At 42.2% G+C, this 19,990-nt stretch overlaps 1 protein-coding gene across 17 annotated transcripts in view; it reads right to left on the bottom strand.

Annotated features, from left to right (window-relative positions):
- The window catches only part of fat1a (FAT atypical cadherin 1a), a 78,593-nt gene that overhangs the window by 17,296 nt on the left and 41,307 nt on the right, over positions 1 to 19,990 (bottom strand). For all 17 annotated transcript variants that reach the window (XR_013294822.1, XR_013294819.1, XR_013294823.1 and 14 more), the window contains 11 exons: positions 15,222 to 15,497; positions 14,795 to 15,005; positions 9,513 to 13,586; positions 8,891 to 9,087; positions 8,659 to 8,812; positions 6,729 to 6,962; positions 4,613 to 4,999; positions 3,739 to 3,953; positions 3,420 to 3,557; positions 3,014 to 3,157; positions 1,596 to 1,793 (listed from right to left, as the gene is read on the bottom strand). Coding sequence is in view for 13 of the 17 variants with exons in the window: in XM_077571126.1 (XP_077427252.1) it covers positions 1,596 to 1,793; positions 3,014 to 3,157; positions 3,420 to 3,557; positions 3,739 to 3,953; positions 4,613 to 4,999; positions 6,729 to 6,962; positions 8,659 to 8,812; positions 8,891 to 9,087; positions 9,513 to 13,586; positions 14,795 to 15,005; positions 15,222 to 15,497 (6,228 nt within the window). In the remaining 4 variants the exon portion in view is untranslated. The remainder of the gene's footprint in view (positions 1 to 1,595; positions 1,794 to 3,013; positions 3,158 to 3,419; positions 3,558 to 3,738; positions 3,954 to 4,612; positions 5,000 to 6,728; positions 6,963 to 8,658; positions 8,813 to 8,890; positions 9,088 to 9,512; positions 13,587 to 14,794; positions 15,006 to 15,221; positions 15,498 to 19,990) is intronic.

The raw sequence follows: 19,990 nt of genomic DNA, 5'->3' as shown, positions 1-19,990 counted from the left end.
ATGAATTCTGCTACTCAAATAACAAAGACCTTTATTTTTTTTTCCAGCAGTGATTTTGTCCCTGTGTTCTTGTTTCCATTGGCCAAAGCGTGTTTGTACATTCAAAATCCAGTTCTAAAATGCAACAAATGAAACAAAAAAATTATATTGTTCAATGTAGCTGTGTATTTGATTGATTATTTTCTTAAATTCTAAATAGTTTACTGACAGTTTTTGTTATTCAGATTTTTCAAAATGATACCCCTAAATCCCAAAAGGGTCAATTTTTCGACCTAATCCTAAATTAGGGAATAAAGGGTTAAAATTGAAAAAAAACCCATATATTTTGGTGTTCAGTGAATTTATTGCAGTCATTTAATGTATAATTCATAATTTTCCAAAGAAGAAAAGGGTTTTTGGGTTCTCCAGGGTTAAAACCACATCAGTGTTGCGTGATGTTACCACAACAGCCATTCGGTAAATTACTTAAGAAGAATTTCTTCTATTTTCTATAGAATACATTTGTAGAGATTAATTGATAAATTGTATTTTTTCTCTAGGAAAGGTCATTATATTTCAAGATTATTATTTTTTAGTTAGATTGGTATTTTAGGAGAATTTGTTTCTAGGTATTGCCTAATTTTACAATAATTCTAGATTTCTAGAGATTTTTTTCAATAGGCCGTGATTTTACAATATTTTTTTTCAAAATAAAATTGGTATTTCAGAATTTTTTTAATTAGCCCCCCCCTTGACAATACTGTACATGCAATAGTAGATTTTTTTTTATCCTACAAAAATATTCAAACTGTATTTTTTTAAGCACGAATAAAAACTAATAATAAAAATCTAATTTTCTTAAGTTTTATTTTTGACTAATGTAAGATTTCTTGTAAGAAAATAAATATTAAATGTTATATGCTAACATTTTTAATATTAATTGAAGAGATTTTAATGTCAATTAAGGCCTTGTTTTGAGATTCATTTTGGAAAATGGATGGATGCACGGATGGATGATTCCGATGCCTTTTAAGACTTTTGAAGGTGCCTCTGAAACGTATAATATAAGTATAATATTTGATCTCTATCCTGCAGAGGGCACTGGTGGCATTCAAGCAGCACTGGACTTCACGTATACAACATGATAACACACACAGATGGTCAAACAGAACAGTTGGAAAGGAAATTGCTGACTCAACGGCAACGTCCGAAAAGACATCACACCTCCGTTCCAACATTCGATCTTCTCATTCTGTCCCTTAACACACAATTCCGCCCACTCAAGTCACCGAAGACGCTCGGTTTTACTGTGAACCCTCGCAACTTGATCACAGATGGATGTTACATGTTAAACTGATGGTTGAATTGAACATTTCAATTCTTAAAAAAAGACTTGTTTTCTGTTAGGTTTATAACTTTTTTTCCTCCAGTATGAATATGTGCAAATATTGACTTTTTTTTTCTTCTTGTACTTGTCTCAGATAGTCCTTTATGACGCCCTTTTTGAAGACTTTATACACCAAAACGCAAAATAAAACTAGACAGTGAAATTGTGAGACGTCAACGCAGACTGACAACGTTTGAGTCAGCGCAGATTGAAATCAATACAATCTGACCTGAGCTTGAAGCAAGTAGTTTTCCTTCACTCTCTTGCTAAGCAGCCCCGCCAAGAGCAGCGCTCCGTGCTGGTCAATACGGAAGGCGTCGGCCGCGTTGCCGCCGGCGATGGAGAAGGCGAAGGGCGGCCCGTTGTGGGAGGCGTCCCGGTCGGACACCAGGAGCTGGAGAACGCTGGTGCCCTGAGCTTGGTTCTCCTGCGGGCCAGACAACAACAGACGGGAGGAGCTGAGGAACGTGACGTGATATTTCCGAATGCTGTATGGAGGCAGTGGACTCCATTCACCTCACTTCACAAAAATAAACTGCTGCATGTTTGGTATGGAGGACCAAAACTGCCAAAATGAAAAATAAATAAATGACTAAAAGTGAAAAAAAATATTCACACCCCTAATATATATATATTAGGGGTGTGAATTGCCTAGTACCTGGCGATTCGATTCGTATCACGATTCGATACTAATTAATCCTGATAGGAATCTATAAATTGCTAATTGCGATTTTTTTAAAACTCAAATTTAGAAAATACTAATCAGTAAACTTGTACATGTACACTGTAAGATTTGTATGAAAACGTATTTATTTATCAGAAAATTCAGGTTGCGGTCCGTTTCATTTTGAACAGCACTGAAAATCAAATATTAACTCTTTGACTGCCAGACGTTTTCAGAAAAGGGATGCCGTGGGTGCCAGCCGATTTAAGCATTTTTGACTGATCTTTCAAGGGCCACAGAAAATGATGTGTTTGGACTATGGAAACACACATACTACCAAATGAAAGATTGGACTCTCATCTTTCATCAGAAAAAAAAGTTTGTTTCTACCTTATTCCATTTTTCAGTAATCAACAATAGAAAATGGTTAGTTTCACCTCTGTTTTGAAAAAAACGTCTTTTAACGTCTTTGGCACTCCTCCATAGGATTTTACTAAACGTTATTTAACGTTTTTGGCAGTCAAAGAGTTAAGGCTCAATGTTCCATTAATATAACATTCTTCCATGCTTAATGTGTAAATCCTAACCCCCAAGTAAGATGTTTTGTTGAATATTCCTATAAATAAAATTGATGTTTAAAAATCGATTCGGCCGCATATTGAATCGATTCGAGAATTGCACGCTTTAATATCGCAATATATTGCCGAATCGATTTTTTCGAACACCCCTAATATATATATATATATATAAAATAGTAGTTTTTATTTCCATCTATATTTATTTTTTAAATTTTACTTTCAAATTATATTTTTTTATATCCACTTTTATTTTCACTTTTTGTCATTTATTTATTTAGAATTTTGCCAGATTTGGTCCTCCGTAGTTTGGCAGATATAGCACGGCTGTATCACGGTTCATCTTTCACGTCTCCGCTGTTTCACGTTGTGCCACAAGAGCATTTGCATCCACTTGATGTGCCTTACCTGGATGATGAGGCTGTAGTTGGCCTGGGAGAAGAGCGGTGGGTTGTCGTTGACGTCAGAGATGTCCACGTTGACCACGGCGGTGCCGGACAGCGCCGGTGTGCCGTTGTCCACGGCCAGCACTGTCAAAGTGTACCCCGACGTCTGGAGATTGGAATGACGGGATGTCAAACATGAAAAAGCACATCTACCCTTTTTTGTACTGTTTCTTTTGCTTTTATATTAAAATGGAGAGAAAAACATGGATTAAAATCAGAAATTGGATTTGTGAGAGAAAAAACAAATATATGTGGTGATTTTATTTTATTTTATTTTATTTTATTTTAATCTAATTTAATTTAATTTAATTTAATTTAATTTAATTTAATCGTGTAAACATCAAAGACAATGAAAAAAAAATATTCACCTGCTCCCGGTCAAGCAGCCGGGCCACTTTGAGCTCGCCTCGAATGGGGTCGATGATGAAGGGGCTGCCGCCGTTGCCGTCCACGATGGCGTAGCGCAGGCGGTTGTACGACGGCCCGTCCGCGTCCTCGGCCATCACCTGAGGGACGCACAAAAGCTCGTTGCGTCAACTTAAGGCAATTACAAATGCTCAGGAACACTTTCATTAGTACAGATTTACTTGCTTTAGCTGTTATTTAAAATGTTGTCATATTTTAATGTATTTACTTACATAGTAACTCACACAATTTTCAGTGAAATAGTCTTAAACTGTTCTTTACCGTTAAGACCGTCCTGCCCAGCTCGGCGTCCTCGCCGACGACGGCTGTGTAGACGCGCTGGCTGAAGACCGGCGCGTTGTCGTTGACGTCCGTCACGTTGATGTTGACGGTGGCCATGTCGCTGAGGGGCGGCGAGCCTCCGTCGGTGGCCTCCACTGTGATGTAGTACTCGTGAGACGTCTCGTAGTCCAGCGGCGCGATGACAAAGATATCGCCTGAGGAACGCAAAAGGATAAAACACTGTATTGACACTCGCCTTTCAAATCACGCGCCCGTTCGCACCTAGCGACCATTTTTAGTCTTAAAGATAACAAAAATTTACCTAATGTACGAGTTTTGATAAACATGTTTTTCCAATTATTTTTTCTAGAGATTTTTGTATATATATATATATATGTATATATTTTTTTCCCCAAATTGGTATTTTTCTGAATTTTTCGTTCATTTCCAAATATTATTGTGTTATTGTATAATACTAACTTACCAGTTGCCCATCCCACAACCTAGTCTTCAACGACCATAACAGTTGTGTTTTTGTAAAAAATCTAATCATTAAAAAAAATAAAACTTTTCTTGAATATCTTATTTTGTATGATCGCATTTTTATAGCCATTAAAAGGTGGATTAAAGAGGATTTGCATTCAATAATCTTCAGCAAAAAATAGGCAGAGCTTGAAATACTTCCTGTTTTCACTCTTCGTTCAAATTTACAATGCCCAAAAAATATATACCACCATTTAATGGCAAAAAGTGGAATTAAACCCACAATAAACGGTAAGGATAACAAAACAGGAAAAACAATCTGTAAACTAGAACCCGCAACAGTGGGGGGGGGGGGGGGAGGGGGGGGGGGTTATTGTAGTCAGTCCCATACCCGTGCTCGGGTCCACGCTGAACGCCCCGTGCTCGTTCCCACTGACGATGCTATATCCAATCTCTCCGTTGGCATCCAGATCTCGGCTGGCTGCTTGCACCCTGAGCACTTGTCCGCCCACGGCCGCATCCTCTGGAACGGCGGCTGCGTACTCGCGGCGCTCGAACACAGGCGGGTTGTCGTTGATGTCCAGCACGGAGACCAGCACGCGGCAGGACGCCCACAGGCGCGGAGAGCCTCGGTCGGCGGCACGGGCCTCCAGCTCGTAAAGGGCCCGCGTCTCGCGGTCGAGTGGCCGCTCCAGGGTGATGATGCCGCTCAGTTCGTCAATGGCGAACCAACCGTCAGCAGAATCCAGCAGCGAGTAGACCACGTCGCCGTTGAGCCCTGGTAGCACAAAAAAAAAAAAAATCAACACACCGCCAACTTTGACAATTTTATATTTGTTTCCAATTATCCTCAATAATGTTTTACATGTCTGCGATTGGCTGGCGACCAGTTCAGGGTGTACCCTTGTGAGGACTAAGCGGTTCAGAAAATTGATACTTTTCATAAAATGTCTTTTATCACTAATATTTTTTACGAATACTTTGCCTTAGGTTTCAGAAATATTTTTTTTTTGTTTATTTACTTTTTTATTTAAAATTTTTGTTGCATTTTCCCAAAGATATTTTGTCATATCTCTATTTTCTTTCAAATTTGTCAATCTTTTCTATGCAAACACATTCTCGATGTAATTATGACTAACAATTATTTCAATAATCGATTAATCTGTCGAATATTTTGTTGATTAATCAATGAATTGAATTAAAAATACTTTTCAATTTCCATTCTTTTTTTTTTTATACTGAAATTTGTTTCCCAAAATGACACTGTAGTAAATGCGCATATAAATAAATTATGATTGAGTTTTTTGGCTTGTCTGTAACGTCAAAAAAATCGGGGCAAAAAGGTTGATCATTGTTTTCCAAATTAAAAACAGATTTTTGCAAATGTCTTATTTTGAAAAAAAACACACAAAGATAACAGATAACAACAGACATCTTTCCGGTCTTGAAGGTGCGAGTATGGACGATGGCATTGATCGCTCAGTGATGAAAAGCTTCCGCCTCCATCGTCAGGGGAAAAACATCCACGTGCGATAAACAGGCCCATGTGCGATGTTGTCATCGGCAAAGAGACAGAGACTAATCTGCGTAATAATGTGAATCCATTTGTGCTCCGTTGGGAAGAGGCCATTATGCTCACGTTTATTATCTCGGTCCTCTGTGGCTCTTATTATGAAAATGCTCAGGTGTTTTCTCATCACTCATTCAGGAACGCTGGAAAGATGCCAAAAGTTTTCCAATCTCCAAACAAACAATACAAGAGACCACCTAATGTTTTTGTTTTTTTCTGTCCACTATCAAATGCTTATTTTCCCCCCAAATGTTGATATTTTTGAACATATCCAAAATGAAAGCTGTTCATTCCTTGCCACAAGAAAAAAACATTAAAACACTAGGCCAACGATTAAATTGTTCTTTATCTCACTCCCAGCCATTTTCACTGAAGCAACCCCCTTTGCTCCCGGCTGTTTTACTGAAATGTGACTGATTTTGCAAGGTCCACAGAATATTCTGTTCTATTGCTAGAAAAACACCAACCAAAAGAAAGATTAGAGTTTCTTCTTTCATTAGGAAGAAAAAAAAGTGTATTTGTATCTGTTTCCGTTTTGCAGCAATTAGCATTAGAATATAGCTAAGTTTCATCATTATTCACAAAACTGTTGGCAAAAAGCTTGTTGCAACATGGCTGTTTCTCTTATACTGTGCTGCCACCTGCTGGACGGTTTTTGTCATAACTACCATTGCTTTAAGCGACCTCTTCATGTTAGAATCTGCATTAAAGTCTTCTGTATGCTCTTGAATTTAATTATTATTATTATTTTTTTTTAAAAACGTATAAATACGTTTTTGGGAGTGAAGGACAAAGTATTAAAAACATATTTTTACGTTTTTTTGGGTTTGAATTAGTTAAAAACATGCCGATATGAGTGCCGTGTAGTGACCCGAGTCACTCCAATGTGACATTTTCACATTCTAACGGGAGGAGAGAGGAGAGGACAGCCCCTTACCGCTGTCGGCGTCGTCGGCCTGCAGCTTTGCCACGAAGGTTCCCGTCTCCGTGTTCTCGAAGACGGTGAAGGTGTACGGGTCGGCTGCAAACTCGGGAGCGTTGTCGTTGACGTCGCGCACGGCCACGTGTACGTCGGCCTCGCAGAAGCGCCCGCCGCCGTCCACCGCCCGTACTTTGAAACGATGCTCGTCACGCTCCTCGCGGTCCAGGGGCTTTAGGGTCTTCAATTCACCTGAAGTTGACGCGGGCATGTTTAGGACACATTTCGATTGGTGGTTACAAAGTCCTTCTAGACTCCAATGTTAACTCTTTCACTGCCAGACGTTTTCAGAAACGGGTTGTCCCCACTGCCAGCCGATTTAAGCATTTTGAGTGATCTTTCAAGGTCCACAGAAAATGTTGTGTTTGGACTATGGAAACACACATACTACCAAATGAAAGATTGGACTCTCAGCTTTCATCAGAAAAAAAAAAGTTTGTTCCTACCTTATTCCGTTCTTCAGTAATCAACAATAGAAAATGGTTACTTTCACTTTCACCAGACATGCGGAAGGGTTTCCTCTACCCGTTTCAAAAAAAAAATAAAAAATCATTGGATGACGTCTTTTGACGTCATTGGCAGTGATCCGTAGGTTTTTACTTGACGTCTTTAAACGTCAGTGGCAGTGAAAGAGTTAAGGACACGTCTATACACATTTTGAAATGGCGTTTAAAAACGTTATTCAAGGAAAATATAAATAACATTCATGATTATGTACTCATTATATTTGTATTATACAATTTTGTGCCTTCGCACAATAAAGGTTGGAAAGCTTCATAGACTGAGCCAGTGTTATGAGTACGGTTATTTATGCTGTATGTAAAAGGTAATCTAATGCATACATGAATCCAGAAAAAACACATAATTACATACATTTTCTGGCACCCCGCAGTGCAAAAAAGCATTCAATGCATGTAATTAAGTGAGGTGGGCACACAATGTCAAAGAGTGCACTGATAAAAGGGAACATTAGTGCCTCTTAAAGCAGATTTTCTCCATCTTGTATGCTATAATTTAAACATTAGCGGCACCTTTATGATGACCCTGTCCTGAGCGTCCAAGCTTAATGTAGGGAACTTGATGTGCGCTCATGCTTTTAACTTCATTTTGGAAAATACAAAAACAAACACACATACAAAAAAAAAATAAAACAGTAGCCAGATGGAGTGTGTGATTTAGGGACTCTCCCAGTAGGCATTATTTGCAGGCAACAAGTATAACAGTCATAAATTCACCCTAACTGTGCAACTTGGGATTTTACTGCCGCCTTGGTCCCTTTTTTTTTTTTCTCTCTCAGTGTTGCCCTGAAGGGAAATAGCATTGGCTGGTTGCAAAAAAAAAAAAGAAGAAAAGAAACTCACAAAATGAACTAGTAAATAAATAAGTGGGCACAAGGGTGTTTTGCTTGACAGTTAATTTGGGCGGGTGGCCCATGCAGATAAAAGTTAAAGATAAAAAATTGCTTTTAGATATTTTTAGGGATTTTTAGAGCAATAAAATAGATAACAGCATTTCACACGTGTAGCATTTCTTGGAAAGCTCCACTTTCTTAAGATTAACAATATAAGCGCAGAAACATAACTCTTACATAAGTATGTTGTTCTATGGTTAATTTTCTTTGTTTACACTTTACTGCATCTACAATATTGGCTAGGCTAGTAACAATAAGCTAACAATGAGTCACAAAAGGCTTTGCTGAGTTTTCACAAAGCTATCGATATTTCTATGTCGAAAACGGCAACATTTCACATGTTGACTTTGCCATAACCAAATCAGAACGATCAGCATTTGTTTTGTTTTTTATCTGAGTAGACTGTCCAGAAGGAAAACGAGGGTTAATACGCTAGCATTATGCTGCTAGCATAGTATCATAATAAAGTGGATTTACCCGTCTCTGAGTCAATGAAGAAGAGTTCTGATCCAGCCCCGTGGACCTCGTAGGAGATTTGCGCATTTGATCGTATATCGGCATCAGTGGCGGAGACTTGCAGGATAAGTCTGCTGGCTGGCGAGTTCTCGGGAACGTTCTCGCTGTAGAGAGACTAAGCGGGAAAGCCAAGTAACCATGGTCAGATTGGATGTCAGAATTTGGTGTTAAAGCGGCGGGAAAACGGTGTTACCTTTTCACACACGGGGCTGTTGTCATTGGCGTCCAGCACTTTGACTTCCACCACGGCTTTGGCTGTAAAGATGCCGTCACTGGCCGTGACGTTGAGTAGGTAATAGTCTGTGATCTCGCGGTCCAGAGGCTTCCTGACTGACACTTTCCATTCGTTCTGAACGTGCTCAATTGCAAACTGTCCAAGCGGGTCGCCCGCTGTTGGATGAAAGTACAATGCATTTTGCTTACATGGTATATACCGCAAACAATTTCTGTAATAACTGAAACCTCTTTGATAAACTTCTGATTCTACTTCGTCTCTTTTACCATTATCGGATAACACCAACAATAACTCCTGTGTGATGTAAAAAAGAAAAAGAAAAAATCCCTAATCTTGTCAGCAACAAACTTGACACCCTGCTTTAGCCCCTTTAGCATTAGCAGAAAACAATTGTCACTTCATATATAAGACACGATTCAAACAGTGACAATTGTTTTCAACGCAACAGGGCAAGAAAAGTGAGTATCAGGTGTTACAATTCACACACCGGCATCCCCCACACATCTGTGATACTCCCTTTGACTCTAGTACTAGAGTTAGCATTAGCGGCTAACCATACCGAAAACTAATATTAACTCACCTGTAATGAAGTAGTTGACTTGTCTGTTGATGTCCTCATAGTCATCGTCGGTGGTGCTGAGGATGGCGATGACGCCGCTGGGCGGAGGGTCGTCCTCGCTGACCGTACCCTTGTAGACTTCGGCTGTAAAGCGGGGCGGGTTGTCGTTGACGTCGGCCACCGTCACCTCCACTCGCGTGCCCGTGGCGTGCTGGACTTTGTCGCCTTGATCAGTGGCGATGACGGCGATGGTGTATTCGCTGCGTTTTTCGCGGTCCAGCTCCTTGAGGGTGGTCAACCAGCCAGTTTCGGCATTGATGGCGAAGACTTCAGTGATGTCCTGGGAATTGAGCTTGGCGTCCAAGCTGTACAAAACGTGGCCATTGGTGCCCGAGTCCAGGTCGGTGGCTTTGACTTGAAGCACCTGTGCCCCGCCAGGGAGGTTCTCGACCACCACTGCCTGGTAAGGGTCTGACTCGAAGACTGGCTGATTGTCGTTGAGATCTTTCACTTGGATGTTGACGCTAACAGACGTGACAATGTCATAGCCGTTGTCCTGGGTTTGTGCCCGCAAGGTTAGCTGGTACCACTTGGTGGTCTCGTGGTCCAGGCTCTTCTGGAGTTTCAGGGCGCCGGTGTCTCTGTCCACGACGAATACCTCGTTCTCATTGCTCTCTGGGGTGTTGCCGTTCACGAGGCTGTACGTAAGTGGCTCATCGCACTCAGCCCGGAGCACGTCTATCTCTGTGCCGATTGCCAGGTCTTCGGCAACTGTGTAGCGGTAATGAGGCTCGGCAAACTTGGGGATGGGAGTCTCAGGTGCTACTATCCGGATGTATACCTGCACAACTGAATGCTTCGGTGAGTTTCCAGTGTCCTTCGCACGGACGAAAAAGGCATAAAGCTCGCCCTCGAGACCGATGAGGCTTTCTTTCGTCATGATGACCCCAGATGTTTGGTGGATTTCAAAATTCTCCGCCACGTTCTCTACGTCGGCTTCGATGGTGTACTCCACATCAGCGTTGCTTCCCTCGTCCACATCAGAGGCGGCGATCTTCACTACTGATGTACCCCTCGGGGCGTCTGACGCGATGGTGACTTTGTACTCGGCCGCCCTAAACTGCGGCGCGTTGTCGTTGACGTCAGTGAGGACCACGTTCACGGTACAAAAGCCCACCTTGCCGCCGCCGTCTTTGGCCTCCAGAGAGATGGGAATGACCTTCTCGATGCTGCTGTCGCGGTCTAAGCTCTCCAAGGTGAATACATCACCGTTTTCGTTGACTGTGAACTTGTCCTTGGCTATGTCATTGATGATGCGATACGTGATTTGCCCGTAGATGCCTTCGTCGTCGTCTGTTGCTTTGGCCTCGGCTACCAAAGTTCCGGCAGGGGAGTTTTCCACAAGCTCTACTGCGTATTCCACCTGAGAGAACGCGGGGATGTGGAAGTTGGCACCGATGACAGTGACGTCCACAACTGCTGAACTCCGATAAACGCCGTCTGACACAGACACGTTGAGGTGGTAGAGTGGCTGCATTTGCGGCTGGCGGTGGTTCGAAATAACAATGGCGCCAGTATGCTTATCGATGGCGAAACTCTGGTCTTCGTTCCCTGAGACGATGGCAAACTCCAGCTTGTCTGAGTCTGAGCTGTCGGCGTCCGAGGCCTGGACTTGGGTGACGAAGTGTCCGCGTGAGGCCAACTCGCTGACGGCAGCCTTGTAGGCTGGCTCAGCAAACATTGGCGCGTTGTCGTTCAGGTCTGTGACGTCCACTGTCACCACGACGTCGGCGAAGAGAGCAGGGACCCCTCCATCCACAGCGCGGACCCTTAGTTGGTGCTGCACGGTCTCTTCATGATCCAGAACTTGTGCCGTCGAGATGAGCCCCGTCTCACGGTCGATGGCAAAGTAATTTGAGCTCTTCCCCTTCTCCTCTACCAACTGGTAGAAGATTTCTTGATTGTGACCCGTGTCGAAATCTTTGGCCTCCACTTGTAGGACAGATGTACCAATAACAGATGCCTCTGAGATGGTGGCGTAGTAGGACTTTGACAGAAACACCGGGGAGTTGTCATTGATGTCTTCCAGGATGATGTCCACGAATACGTCTGCGTGTGCTCCAGTCAGGGAGTCGGTTGCTCGGATGTTCAATTTATATGCTGGGTGCGTCTCAAAGTCCAGAGGCTGGGCCACGTGAAGAACCCCCGTGTTGAAGTCAATGGAGAACTGCTTGAAAGGATCCCCCTCCGAGATTGTGTAAACAATACGAGGCCCCTCAGAGTCGCTGGCCTGCACGTGGAGAACGGGGGTGTGCACCTGGACATTCTCGGGGATTTCAATGTTGTAAAAAGGTTTCTCAAAAACAGGGACGGCTTTGTTCACCACTGTAATCGGGACTTCTACTTCCGCCGACAGTGCCGGATCACCGCCGTCCATTGCCACGACAATCACGACAAAGTCCGCGTTAAGTGATTCTTTCTCCAGCGTCTTCTTGATTGTGATTTCTCCAGAGGGGTTTATGTCAAAGTGCTCCTGAGGTTCCTTCAGTTCGTAATGGATTTCTCCATTGCGACCATGGTCCTTGTCCACTGCTCTGACCTGCCGGACCACCTGGCCTTCCTCTGCATCTATCTGGACCAGGGCGTGATAGGGGAGGTTAACGAAGACAGGTGTGTTGTCGTTGACGTCCTCCACGGTCACCGTCAAAACAACGTGGGCGGTGTCTTCAGACGGGTCCTCCTTGTTGACCTCAACGACGATGTCAAACGTGTCCTGTTTTTCACGATCAAAAGCTATTCCTGTGGTCGAAACCACTCCGGATGTCCTTCCGATTTCAAAACGTTTGTCAGGATTTAGGATTTTGTAGAAGAGAGGCTCGTTTACTTGGTTACCGACAGCAGCGATGACTTCCAGCGTCTTCTTCTCGGACAAGTTCTCTGGGACTGAAGCTCGGTAGGACTCTCTGGTGAATTTCACCTTGCTCTCTTTGTTTTCTTTCAAGTGGATCTTGACGGTGGCGACATTGGCAAATCTCCCGTCCGATACCCGGACTTTCAGCTCGTACCTGCTCCTTAGCTGGGTGACATTCTGAATGGAGATCACGCCGGTGTTTGCATCCATTTTGAACTTGTCGCCGATGTTCCCCTCAGAGATGGAAAAAAGAAGTTTGGCATTGGGTTTGGAGTCCAAGTCAGTGGCGTTGACTTTGACGACTTCCACCCCTCTGTACGTCGGCACCACCACAGTGGCCTCGTAGAGGTCCCGGCTCAAAATCGGCGGGCAATCGTTGACGTCGATGACCTCAATCGTCACGTTAGCGGCCATCTCTGCAAACAGCCGTGGCACGCCGAGATCATGGACTTGCACCGTAAAGCGATAAACACTCCTCTGCTCGTGATCCAAAGTGGTTGTGATCCTGACGGCTCCGGTGCTGGAGTCGACGGCAAAGTAGTTGAGGGCGAAGGGTTCCACGATCTGATAGACCAGCATGGCGTTGCGGTCGCTGTCGGCATCCGTGGCACGGATGACAAATGGCACGTTTTCTATGGTGAGAACAACACTGTTGACGGCAGCCGACTCGCTGACTACACCTCTGAACTCTTGTTTGAGGAAAATTGGGGCGTTGTCATTCTCATCCTTCAGATGAATCACAAGGGTGGCGTTACTGGCGAGCCCAGCCATGTTGGTGGCCTGGATCACGAGCTTGTACTGCGGAGCCACCTCGTAGTCTAGCGCTTTATGCGTGACCACCACGCCCGAGTTAGGGTTGATGTCAAAGGCCTTGTCCATGTTTCCACTTTTGATTTGGTAGAAAACCGATGATTGGCTGATGGCCGCCACCGAGCTCACGAAGCTACCCAGGGCGGCCGATTCGCTGATGTCGGCAGACAACACCTTTTCAGAGAACCTGGGGGCAGCGTTGTCCGAGACGGTGACGACAATATAGACGGCGGCGGTGGTGGACAGCGGGGTTGCCCCGCTGTCGGTCGCCTTGACAGTGAGCTCAAAGCGGGCCTTGCCACAACGACTGAGCTCTTTGGCCACTGTGATGGTGCCCAAGATGGGGTCCATGGCGAAGCAGTTTGCCACGTTTCCTGCCAGAAACAAAGAAAATGACCATTGAATTAAGTGATTGCTTTTCATCTGCAAAACAATGATAGCTTGAAATCCAAGTACCCCAACTTAGCTGTCATTTGGTCGTTTTTTTGCTTTATGTTACAAAGTTTACATTACAAATGAGCTTCTGAAACAGTTGTGCTTGAAAGTTTACATACCGTTGTGTTAGCCTATGTATGGTATAGATTAATGGTATTTTTTAATGGGGAAAATTGGTTGAGTATTTAAATAAACTGAGATAAGAGCTTGGTCAAGTAACAAATCAAACTCATAAGTGAAGGTACCGCTGTTCTGTGTGGGTCATTCTTGACATTAATCCATCAAAAGTCACATCGGTTCAAACAAAAGCCACGTGTTAAGAAGCTTATTAGAGCAGGAAAAATGCGGGCAATTCCGGGGCTCGATCAAATGGCTGACATATTTGGAAACTCCAGACAAAGCCCTCGACGTGTTCCTGAATATTCCATTCATGAAAAACATCCAGTAGGCTGACTCGTGACTTCATTAGCAGTACATTGCAATAAAAGCTTTCCTTTAGACCAAATACCCAGACAATTTGTAAATTATCACCAGAATTTTGGTGAAAAACCTGCCCTGAAGTAAAAAGTCAGCATATTGACAGCATGAAAGGATTAGCTCGACTCTGCGTTCGACTTTTACAATACCTGCTTAGCGTAGTTTTACTTTTGAGGATGGTACTGTAATCAAGTGGCTTTTTCGAAACAACTAACTTTGGCGTTTAGATTTTCTGTCTTTAATAGTTGACAAAAATAAAAAATTACATTGCTATGTTAAAATGCCGCTAGCTAGCCTGTAGCCAGCTAGCTGCTTGTTAGCTGCTTGTCACTTGTCATCAAATGACAGTGTTTATGTTTCTGCGTTTTAACTGTCACTGTGCAGACATTGACTTTTGATTTTGTTCTTATGTCTTTGACGCTTGAAAGGGTACAAATATAGACTGCTACGTTAGCTTCTCCCGCAAGCAAGCTAGTTTTGCTGTCACCAGTGATCAAATGGTTGATGATGATTTTAATATTGTGTGCTACATTAGCATCTCATGCTAGTCTGTACTTGTCATTTGTGATACCATGTTTAATGTGAATTTAGCTTTATGTCTTTGATTTTCACACTTTTATTTTAAATTGAACCGGCATGCAACTGGTACGAGTGACTTTGGGGACCCTACCTGACTCGATGCTGTAGACGACCTCAGCGTTGCGGCCTTTGTCTTTGTCCAGAGCCGTGACCTGCAGCACGGCCGAGCCAATGGCGGCGGATTCGAACACACGGCCCGAATACGGCGTGCCGACAAACCATGGCGCATTGTCATTGGCGTCCTCCACATTGACGACCACGCGTACCAGGTTGCGTTTCACTGGGATGTCCTGGTCGCGTACCTGGGAATGAACATAGGATAATACAAATGAATTATGAAATCTAAAAATATGAATTACATCTTGGGCTGCTGGTATTTTAACATCCAATTATAGCATATTTTTAAGAGACAGGTCCATATCTATGCTCTACAATTGGGCTAAGAAATACCAGGATCTCTCAACAATATACCACATAAACTCCCTGCTATACCTCCAAATGCCACAATGCACGCTTACCATAACCGTGAGGACGTGGCTGTGCATAGTCTCGTGATCCAGCGCTTCGGCGGTGTACAGCGTCCCCGTCCCCGGGTCCAACTTGAACTTCTTCAGGCTAAAGGGGTCGGTGCTGCTGAGAAGGGTGAAGGTCAACTTGTTCTTCTCATCTTGGTCGGTGGCATCCACGCGGAGCACTTCGCTGCCCACCGGCACGTCCTCGGGCACGCTCACTTCATACTTGGCGCGGGAGAACTGAGGCCGGTGGTTGTTGGTATCGATGACGCGGATGAGGACCTGCCAGGCACGACCAGGTTTTTGTTATTTGTGGTTTTGGAAAATGGATCATGATGCTTAGGGTAGAGAATTGATGTAATTATACAGCAGTGGTATATGACAGTTTCAATTAGTAATATATCTCCTTTGAAGATTCAAAAAGGGTATTTTATATATTCTAACATGAAAACATTATAACATAATAAATTCAAATTGAAAAAAAAAACAAACATTTCTAATACATGAAATACATTAAAATTTTAACCAATCAAAAATCCCAAATGCATTGCAGTATAAATGTCACATTAAATAAGAAAATAATCAAAAATGATTTTAAGAAAAATATACTTTTATAAATTACATCAATTCATCTACATAAAAAAGTAAAAATATTTAAAGAAATAAAATGCAAACAAAGCATTATTCATGTAAACATAAAATATTGGCTTTTTTACTGGTATATTTCACTATTTGTTTTTATTGCTTTATATTACAAGTTTGATATTAAATTATATGTAGAATACAACTTCCTAAAACACACATAATTTATATACACGTATAAACTGTAAAGTGCTCCCTTGCTAAAATTCGGTTCACTTTTTGCGACCTCACTATTTCGCCCATTTGTTTAATGCAATTTTGCATTTCTTTCTTTTTTTTTTTACAGTAGTGTACCTATTTTTTTAATCTCTGAAGGTTTGACCATTGAGAGTGTCTAAAAAAAAGAGAGAAAAATTTGAAAATGTAAAGGCCTGTATGAGAAAAGTGTATTAAGTGTGTGGTAAGGGCTTTCATAGCCTTAAATCATTTCTGACAAATAATAATAATAAAAAAAAAAAAGCTCTCTACTTCGCAGATTTCACTTATTGCAGGTATTGGGAACGTTAACAGCGATAAGGGAACACTGTATATAAAATTCAAAAATGTATTTCTATATAACTCTTTGACTGCCAGACGTTTTCAGAAAAGGGATGCCGTGGGTGCCAGCCGATTTAAGCATTTTGACTGATCTTTCAAGGTCCACAGAAAATTATGTGTTTGGACTATGGAAACACACATACTACCAAATGAAAGATTGGACTCTCATCTTTCATCAGAAAAAAAAAGTTTGTTTCTACCTTATTCCGTTTTTTAGTAATCAACAATAGAAAATGGTTAGTTTCACCTCTGTTTTGAAACAAACGTCTTTTAACGTCTTTGGCACTCCTCCATAGGATTTTACTAAACGTTATTTAACGTTTTTGGCAGTTAAAGAGTTAACGATTAATCACAAATTTTATATCTGTTCTAAATTTACAATAAAAAAAATTCTAGGTTTTCATACTCTTGTTAGCAAAAGTGGATTTTTTTTTTTTTAGATAATAGAAATAGTTCAAATGAATAAGGGTAGGTGTTAAATGTGTTCTCAATGTGTTTGTGATAAGAAAAAGGACAAACGTTGCGATCCGTACTTTTCATCGTACGACGACGATGCATCTGAATGGATGAAAGACTTACACAATTTTCCCAAAGTCCTTCAACAAATTCAAACCTGTGACCCAAATGTCCATACATGTTCCTCTCTGCCTTTGATCAGCAGCCAAAAAAAAAAAAAAAAAAAAACGAGTGCTGCTTTTGTATACTCCAAACATCATCCACCAAGCTGTAAAATTCCACCGGGAGAGTGTTTTATCAACACCAGCCACTCGTCTGCTGGACTTCCGACAGAGGATTACGGAGAGCTGCTGGAATGCCATCTCCGCTTCCCAGCGAGTGGCGAGGGGGCTTCTAGCGTTGCCAAACATGGGGAACAAAGGGATCAGGCCCGATTAGACACCTGCATACCAGACACCAGGGGGTGATATCCCTTAAGGAGATGGGGGAAAAAAAAAACAAAAACAGAAAAAAAGGCAAAGCTGTGCAGCTCCACTGTAAAGCAGACCGCAAATGGTGGTAATACTGTTTGCTGAGCACTTGGACACGCATTTGGGCACAACCTGAGAGGAGCGATAGCACGCTGCGATGCTGGCAATGCAGCTGAGGCGTCGGACATGGTTGGTGTTGAGTGTCAAGATAGTACGGTGCAATATGAAAGCTGGCAAGTCATCAAACTTCACCCACGCAAAGAAGAAAATTCTAATCCTTCACAATTCCGTGTTGCCCATCTGTCGAGTATACGTGGTCCAAATTTGATTACAACCAGATGAAAATCTCTAGGGAGCTAAGTCTTTAAAGAACTCATAAATGGGGGAAATGATGCTAAAATGTCGACTTCAAACCAAATTGGCTTCATTACTGGCATGGAGTCTTGAGACTTTTTTTGTGGGTTGACCTCCTGAAGTGATAGATACAGCATCCACACCAAATTTCATGTCGGCACGTAAATTTGGCTTGGAGGGCTCAATTATATCGAAAATTCTGAATGGATCTATCGAGCAAACATGGCAACTGACGACCAAATTATCAGACTTCCGGCATCCTTTTGGGCATTGGTTCTTGTCATTTGCTTTCATATTAGACACATTTACCAAATGTAAATCTGCTTTTGTTGGCTGAATTATTTTTAAAACTCAGAATGGTGCAAACGAGCCAAATGGGAAATTCCGACCAAAATGGCAATTTTTGATTCTTCCGATTTTTTGGTGGGTCGACTCCTGATAGACATAACAACTATATTCCATCTCAATAACTGAAACTTCGGAATCTTAACTCTTTGACTGCCAGACGTTTTCAGAAAAGGGATGCCGTGGGTGCCAGCCGATTTAAGCATTTTTGACTGATCTTTCAAGGACCACAGAAAATTATGTGTTTGGACTATGGAAACACACATACTACCAAATGAAAGATTGGACTCTCATCTTTCATCAGAAGAAAAAGTTTGTTTCTACCTTATTCCGTTTTTCAGTTATCAACAATAGAAAATGGTTAGTTTCACCTCTGTTTTGAAAAAAAAAACGTATTTTAACGTCTTTGGCACTCCTCCATAGGATTTTACTAAACGTTATTTAACGTTTTTGGCAGTCAAAGAGTTAAAAATTCTGGAGATCAACATGAACACCGGACTGTTTGACTTTTTTTTTGGGGGGGGGGGATCTACTCACGATAGACATTCTTACCAAATCTTATGTTGCAAAGTCAAACAAGCTTCATGAAGCAGAATTTTTGATAAACTTTCAGCGCAGCTATTTTTATTATTTTCTTGTTTCATTTTACATGGCAAGTGGAGACGCTAAAATGACCGCTTCCAAACAAAACGGAACTTCCTGTGTCTTTCTGGACATGGCATTTTGAGATGGTTTTTTTATGTGTCTACTCATGATAGACAGGTCTACCAAATGTCATGCTGTTGAGTAAAACTGGCCTCGGGGGGCTGGATTTTCAAAAACCTCTTGACAGTGGGCTACCGAGCTTCTTTCTCAGGGGGCCTTTCGCATCACACTCTCTTGCCCAAAAGAGGCACTCAGGAATGGGGCCTCTGTTGCATGCTTGCGCCCTTAAGCAGCCATTCCAGGCATGTCTTCTCATGTCATGCCAGACATCATAAAGCGGCAGATCCCTGATGTCTCACAACACACACAAACACACACACACATACAAACACACACACACACTTCAGTGTGCTTCAAGTGACCCAATTACAATTTTGTTGAAATACGTTACCGTATGGAATCATCACTTCACTCAGTGCAAACCAGACGTTATCAACAAGAGGACTCCACAAGTGATTACAAAACGACTACATCGCAAACAACAACGGAAATTCTAGGGTTGTGTTGGTGTGTGTGTGTGTTTGTGTGTGTAGCCTCCTCCAGGGAATGCTGTGCGGAGGCGTGACTGTGACTGTGTGTACATATGACAGATGGAGCCACACTGAAGGACGGGTAGAGAGAGAGGGGGGGGGGGGGGCTGTAAGGCTGCAATGACAGGGATGGAGGCGAAAAAAAAAGGGTCAAATTTAGAAAACACATGCTTGTGTGTGAAAGGTGCAAAAACAAAATGGCTGAGAAGAACAACACCACAAAAACAGCCAGGAATGGGAAAGTGTTAGCGTGTTGGAATCCTTATTGAAATGCCTTAGAGCTTTTAGTACTCGCGTCCTCTATTGCATAGTGTCAGCTTCTAGCATGTTAGCATTTTATTAAACGTGGTATTAAAACTTATCGAAGGGCCTTCAGGCTTTCTATACTCAGGTTGATATCCTTGCTGTATGTTGCGTATAATAACCGTATGTCCATAATGATAACTTAAGTCAAATTTTTTTGCCAATGTAATTTTGGTTGAAGCAGCAGATAGATAGAATCCTTAATGGATGTTCTAGAATTGAAATAAGGTCAGCTTGCTAGCATGCTTTACGATAGCGTACCAACTGTTGGTTTGCTAGAAGTTGATCAAGTTTTATAATATCATCTGACTACAGGGTAGGATGTAAAATCCTTATCGAGCTGCCTTAGCGCTTTCTGTACTCCGGTTGCTATCTTTGCTATATTTTAGAATACCAATCGATAGCATTTTATTACATCCCATTAGAAATAGTA

Source organism: Vanacampus margaritifer, chromosome 7, assembly GCF_051991255.1.
Source record: "Vanacampus margaritifer isolate UIUO_Vmar chromosome 7, RoL_Vmar_1.0, whole genome shotgun sequence".
Lineage (NCBI taxonomy): Eukaryota > Metazoa > Chordata > Actinopteri > Syngnathiformes > Syngnathidae > Vanacampus > Vanacampus margaritifer.
This window is presented reverse-complemented; position numbering and strand designations above follow the sequence as displayed.